The sequence below is a fragment of the Alligator sinensis genome, unplaced genomic scaffold (genome assembly GCF_000455745.1).
Source record: "Alligator sinensis unplaced genomic scaffold, ASM45574v1 scaffold1219_1, whole genome shotgun sequence".
NCBI lineage: Eukaryota > Metazoa > Chordata > Crocodylia > Alligatoridae > Alligator > Alligator sinensis.
The window spans coordinates 959,824-967,061 of NW_005842599.1; the positions used below are offsets into that span (position 1 = coordinate 959,824).

At 44.8% G+C, this 7,238-nt stretch overlaps 1 protein-coding gene across 2 annotated transcripts in view; it reads right to left on the reverse strand.

Moving 5' to 3' along the window:
• Positions 1-6,962, reverse strand: part of SLC25A30 (solute carrier family 25 member 30) — a 21,276-nt gene extending 14,314 nt beyond the window's left edge. The window contains exons 1-2 of one of the 2 annotated variants that reach the window (XM_025214725.1): positions 6,912-6,962; positions 2,187-2,264 (exon numbers count right to left, since the gene is read on the reverse strand). In XM_025214725.1, the coding sequence (XP_025070510.1) occupies positions 2,187-2,250 (64 nt within the window). In that variant the 5' untranslated portion in view covers positions 2,251-2,264; positions 6,912-6,962. Of the gene's footprint in view, positions 1-2,186; positions 2,265-6,859 lie in introns of both variants that reach the window. The other variant, XM_025214724.1, reaches the window with a different exon arrangement.
• Positions 6,963-7,238: the final 276 nt, after the last annotated feature.

A 7,238-nucleotide genomic window follows, 5' to 3' on the forward strand; every position in this document is an offset into this window, starting at 1 on the left:
CCCTTAGGGGCAGGGGCGGGGGGCGCCTGCCACGGCCTGCTATGCCTCAAGCCCCACTGCAGCTGGCCATGTGTGGGAGTGGCTCAGCCCAGGCAGGACGCACATGGTGTCCAGCTGCTTCTGGGTCAGCTGCAGCGGGGCTCGGGGTGCAAAGCCCAGCCTGCGAGGGCAGCCGCCTCTGCCATGGACAGATGGGGGGGACACATGCCCAACACAGGGCAGCGCAGGAGGCTGCAGCAGCAGTGAGGGAGGGAATGGGGCCAGGGCAGGGGCAGGCCCTGCACAGATGGGGCAGGGTGCAGGATGGAGCTGCGAGTGGATTGTCCAGAGGGTGCAGGACGGGGGGAAAGCATGCACCCTGGGAGGGCATGGGGCGGCATGTGCCCCTGGATCTGCATGCAGGGGAAGGCGGGCTTGGAGGCTGTGCCAGTCTCTTCCCATCTTGGAGTGGGGGGGGCCTGCACTGTGCTCAGGGAAGGTGGTGGGGGCACTGGGAGGCAGGGTTGGGGGGAGCGACAGTGAATTTTTATGTGGCTGCAGTGCCCCCACTTCTGCCCCGCTTCCAGCATTGTCGCCACCCAGCCTGAGCGCAACACAGCCCAACACCCCTGCCAGGAAGAGCCCAGCCCCAGCCAGCAGCAACCCACCCCACCCCACCCCACGTGCAGATCCAGGGGCACATGTCCCCCATGCCCTTCCAGTGGTGCATGCTCCCCCTCCCCGCAGTCCCCAGATGAGCCACTCATGGCTCTGTCCCATATCCTGCCCCATCAGGGCCTGCCCCTACCCCACTCCCTCCCTCAGGGCCGCTGGGGGGGCCTGGGGGCAGATCAAGGCCCCTGCAATGAGGGAGGGAGTGGGGCTAGGGCTGGGGTCTTGACCTGCCCCAGCCCACCCATGGCCCTTCCCTCTCCCCCCACCCCTGTCCCCACAGACTTACCTGCTGGGGAGGGAACGTGCCCCAAGCTAATGTTTTCTCCCTCCTCCTCTATCTGCTCCCCCCACTCAAATATACCTGCTGGGGGGAAGGGGGCACAGTAGATCTTGGTTTGCTTTTAAATTTCAAACGTGATCTCCTACTTATAAGGCAGTGGTCTCCAACCTTTTTATCAATATTTTCTACACAGAAAGCAATCTCATAAGTCTCTTGCACCAAGAATAAAAGATGGTAAGAAGCTGACCAGTGGCTGCTAGTGCTTCAAAACTAAAATTACCCAGGCTTGAGCAATTTCAAAAGCAAGGGCCTACATGACTGGATTCTAAGTAGCTCCCCCTTAAAAACATTATAAATGCTCTATTTTCTGTGTGGCTAAACAGCCGTAGACTCAGTTACTAGACAGAGAATTAACTGCAGGAAAAAATGTGCTCATCTCACCACCTTTAGTGCAAGTGCCAAGTCATGTTTATTTCAAGGGAAAACTTATCATTTATGCTTTTAATGAATATTTCTAAAGCATGCAAAGACTGCTTCTTAAAATTTACAAATCCTCAAAACTGGAGTGGAATAGTTTCACTCTCAGGTTTTGCTCCCTATAATTTTAATCTGCTATTAGAGAGACTGTTACCACATTTTGTTAGCGCTCTGTTAGATGACTATAAATAACGACACAAGAATACTCTCATATCTGAAGTGGAAGCCATTTGCCGGTTGCTGGTTTTTTATATTTCTGCCACTGACAAAGAAAGCTTTGTTAAAAGCAGAACAGCCAATGCAACAAACTTAGACAGAAAGCTGAAATTGCCCATCATAGCCCATCACCTGATACTGAAAGCCAATATAATCAGTACTGTGTGATAACTTCATTCCAGATATCAGTGTCAAACAAAAAAAGCCAGTACTCATGGCTCCCTACTATACACTAGTCTACATACCAGTATGGAATAGTTTAAATTCCTTCAGTTCTTTCTTTCTTTCTTTCATTCACAAAATAAAAAAACACCTCAATTTGTTTGTCATATGAAAGAACAATACTTGATCAAAAATTGGTTAGATGTGTTCATTTTTAGCTGATTAAAATATATAGCCCTTCAAGTTTAAGTTTCATACTGTAAGCAATTTAAACATAGAATCAGAATAGATACTGTGATGTTTCAATATTTTGCAGGCTACATTAAATTTAAACATGTTGATAAGGAACCTTCTGAAGTGGCACCAGTTATATAAACAGTTTAGAATGGCTGCTTACCACATTCTGCAGTGATTGAAGCGAGACCTCCATAAACAAATGGCTTCCAGTTCAGCGCCGACATTCTTTCAATTCTTTCTGCAATAAAGGATAATGGCTTTTAACAAATCTTTTACAGATAACACTATAATTAACTCTTCATAAGAGTATGGTTTTAACCTCTATTCTTCATCTTACTCCTGTAGTAAATAATAATACAACAGAACAAGAGATGTAGAAGATATCAACAATAGTATATTTAACCGACATAGTAATGTGTTAAACATTAGGAAGTGTGGCATGCTTCCAGCTGAACACTTCCCACCTAGCTCACATGCACTAAATCATTAAAAATGTACTTTCTGAAGACCATAAAGATAAATGTGATGTCTACCCAGTAACCAGAAACTCAAGTATAAATATTATCATAGGGTTTCAATAAGGATATTCACCCAGTGTCAGTGACTAGTACCTTGATGGTGAAAAGCTAAAGTAATTATCTGTCAGGGATAATTTCAGAAAGCAAAGAATGCAATATTGCCACAATACAGTTAGATGGCACTATTAAAGTCAGAGGAATGACATAAAAATCTAAACTTGTATAACTGTAGCTGAGCAAAAGTCTATGTTTTGGAATGCAGTTAAATTTTTAAATCATAATCGTTGCACCCTTTTTGGGGGGGTAACAAAACACCCCTTGTTTCTACTACATTTATACTCACCAAGTATGAAGACACAGCGGCCTTCAGTTTCTCTAAAGATATTTTGTTTTACTGCTAATAGTAAATTAAATTTGTGTGCATCATCGGTTTATAATACACCCAAGTATGCAAGGCACTTCAAAGAAAATTAGATTTAAAAAAAGCCTTCATTTTAAAGAACTTGCTTTCTTTCTTTTTTTTTTTGTCAAGCAGCTCATGCCAATTGCAAGAAAGAGATTAAACACAGAGGACATGAAAATCTGAAGTCACCAAAGGATAACCTTTAGAAAAAAAAAAGTGTAATATGGCAAGGCAATTCCTGTAACAGTTCATACCATCAATGGCAATGTCTACTAAAAGGGCTGATATCAGAGTAGGCAAAGAAAACCCTGTAATGGAACCAGTTATGGAACTGCCCATCTATAATGGAATTCTTTTTCTAGCCCCAAGCAATTAGAAGCTGTTTTATGACCAAAGACTCATATATATTTTTACGTTTCTCTTTTGTAACCATAAATGTGAATATTCACATTCTCTACGCAGCTCTCAATCTTTGTCCTTTATCCTGCTAAATCCTTGGATCCGGCAATAATTTTGTGCCAAAATGTTCTGCAGAATAATTACATTTCACATCCAAGATACTTCCTTTGGCCAATGTTGCATTTAGTTAATGATGCTGAAACAACCTCTTTGATCTTGTACTACAAAAAAGTTAGTAAGGCATTTTGCACTTCTCTAGCTGAAGAGGGAGCCAGAATACAAGAGTGCCAATATCTATGCAAAATACTCTATCCAACAAGCAAATCGACAAATAAATTTATCTTCTCAGTGCTTCTGTAGTTTTTAGAGAGAAAAATCAAGCTGAGCTGACGGTACAAGACGCTAGTTTTCAAAAGGACTAATCCAGTTGTTCTCAATGTTTTTAGACTCATAACTTCCGCAGAACCCTCCCCTAGGAGATATAAACCATTCCTGTCAGAGCTGTTTCCCATCCAGTCTTGCAAGTGCCTCCTGGAGAGAAAAAAAAAGGCACGTGGGGCAGTTTCACCTGGCTTCAGTAGCATTGCCAGTGTCATGGGACCCTAGAAAGGGTCTTGTGGCAGCCCAGTAGATAGCCACTGATCTAATCACCCACTTCTTGCTGCCCAATGACATTTAACTGTATACTAGAATCACAGATTTCTAATTATTTCAAGAAACATCTTATCTATAAAAGTAACCTTACGTTTTTAACATTGGCAAATTTTTAAAAGTCAAATTAGGTTGCTTATATTTTGTTCATTCAACCTAAACAATTAAAACCAACTCCATTTTGCTTTCCAATTGTTATGCAATGGCATGTGGCCACAATGCGTTGCCAGCGCTGCAGGAAAACAACAGAATTTTGGCTGTATCAAATTGTTGGTATTAGTTATACAAGATCCTTTTAGTGGACGTAAGAAGTGCGTGTGTACACACACACACACACACACACACACACATATATTATACTGTCAGGGCAAGGGCACTCTGACACTTCCCAATACGTTCCCATGACTAAAATAATACTAGCTAATACTTTTCATATTAGCTCCTTCCCAAGATGTAGCTTATAATTTTTCTGCATGCATACACAATACTGTTCTCCCTGGCTGCTGCTCATACCAATTTATTCATGTTTTCCAAATCCCTCAAATTATTTCTTCATCTTCCACCTCAAATCCAAGTTTTCTGTGTTCACTTTAAAGCCCTGCACCTCTGCTCATTTCTTCCTACTCTGTCTTGCTCCCCACTTGAAGCCTATACCCCCATTCCTTTGTAGTCTCCCCCACTCAATTTTTTCTATCCTGCCTCTTCCTGTTAGAATTCTCCCTTCCCATGACAACATACAAAGCCCCCACCTTCCTTTAATTCAGAAAGCTAGTTGTGTCAACCCATTTAGTGGTTATATAATAGCAGTACTCGAACATTATTACAGTGAGTTCTAAAATAAGTCTACAATAAAGTATAATTGTACATCAAGTATAACTAGTAGTAATGAAACCCCTGAAGCAAAGGGCTTAGTAAAATTCACAAGAGATTAGGCACAAGATTAAGATATAACAATTTAATTTACACTAGCCAGAAAAAGTCTCCAGCATTATCTAACCTCATGATTTAGGTCATAAATTGATCACCTGTTACACAAGTATCAAACACACAGTCCAAGGGCCAGATGTGCCCTGTAGTCAGCATCATGGCATATCCACAGTCAAGTGAGAGAACAACATGCAAAAAACCACAAACTTGTCTTGTGAGAGTTTCACTAGATTACAGTTAATTAGTACAAACCACAGGTGGCCACTCATTTTCAGTTACTCTACCAATTGTTAATCTGTCTAAACTAAACTGAAATATATGACTCTTAAAAGTGTTTTCACAGCAGTCTGATCCAGTTTAAAATTCATATCCTAGTAACTGGTACAATTTTCTTGTGCGACCAAGAGCACTCACAGAAAAGATGGAAACATGAAAAGAGGATGTGAAAAGACTGAGAAACCAAGCACAAATCAACATGGAACTAACTATATAATAATATATTAAAAGTTGAGAGTGTATAATGAACTCAAAATAGACTACTCTAACTTTTATCTGAGCCCGATTTGCACAAAATGAACTATTCCAACCAGGAGCTCTTACACCACTTTCAGCTGTCTTGTGAAATATGAATTTTCATTCCCACCTAGGAGCAATTTTACAATCTTTGCATTCTCCTATGCCTGGGGAAAGATGAGTGTGGTCAAAAGCTTGCAAATAAAGACTTTTATTTTTGCAAATATCTAGTTGGTCTAATAAAAGATATCACCCCTGCCATGAGTTCAGAGTCCTTTTGCCTATAGACCAATATATAAACCACACCCCTGAAATAATTAAGTCAATGCATAGGCCATATCCTACCTCTGTTTTCTGTGCAATGCACTTACTGATGGTCTGTTTTCAGTGAATGGGAGTTTGACCCCACCTATATGCCATAATTAAAAAATGGAATTTGCCCCTCCTCGCAGAACATCCCTGGTGTCCATAACAAATTTGGACAAATAATTCCTACATATCTCAATATTTCTTTACAGAAACCATAGGGGTTTACTACACAGGATGCACATGATGATAGGCCAAGTCTGAATGCAAGATACTCACTAGCTAAGCGTAACATTTCCTGTCTGCACTGTTTGCAGGAGACAACTGTCAATTAAAAAAAAAAATCAGCCAATTTGAGGTCACCAAGAAAACTCCCAGAAAACCAGGCTTTTTCTACAGCTTCTGATTTCATTCTCTTTTGTTCTGCGCGGGTTTCTTTTTGGTTGTTTTTTTCTTCTTTTTGGGGTGGGGGGGCTGTTTGGGGGGGGTTGGGTTTTTTGGGGGGGTTGTGTTTTTTTTTTTTTAATGCTAACCCATAGCTATCAAAGTTTGCTATTTTCAGGCTTCTTAAAAAAGTTCACCTGCAGACTGACACCAACGTAAGGCAGATTCGGTCCGACAGCAGGAAGATTTTAAACGGGGGAGGTGGGAAGGAGAATAATGTTACTTCTTTCTGGAAAATCACCCTAGCCCTAACCCAGGGGACAAGGGTGGCTTTTAAATGAGGACAAGAAGAAAACACCAGCATTAGGGTTTATTAAATACCGGAGGCTGCGAGTGGGAGAGCAACAGGGGCAAACCCCCTTCGCTCTCCCTTTCAGGCCCCTCCAATGAAAGCTGCATAGAAACCGGCTGCCCTCAGCTTCAAGCACGAGCTCTGCAGCCGTGTGGCTCTTGCGATGTCTGGAGAGTCGCTGTCAATGGGGCGGCCCAGCCCGGCGGCGCGGCCTTCCCACACGCGCTGCGCCATTGCCCGGCGACGCGCGTCACAAACGTAACGCGTGACCAGATCCCAACGAGACGCGCGCCCGCCCGGCACCGCTCCTGCCCGGCGCCGGGCCCCGAGCGGGAGGGAGCTGCAGGGCAGGTCACGTGGGTGCCTCGCCCGCCACATACCGGAGCTCCCCGCTGCGTCCCACGCTGCCCCGCGCAGCACACCGACCCTCACCTCGCCCCGCCGCCAGCCCGCGTGGTTCTGAGCCTGCAGCTGGCCGGGCCCGCCCCCCCCCGCCCCCCCCCCCCCCCCGCCACTGGGCTGCACTCCAAGTGGCTCTGCAGCCTCATGGAGCTCAACCTGGGGAGGGGCGGGGCCAGCGCTGCGGCGCCCGGGCTCCATCAGGGGTCGCCCCCTCGTTTATCTGTGGGCACGTGAGGTCACCCCGCCGAGAGCCAGGGCGTCAACCCCCAGCAGCGCCCTAGAGGCACTTCAGCCCCGCCCTCACTGCCCGCGGGTGTGGCGCCTCGCACCCCGCGCAGGGGTCTGGCCTGCACGCGT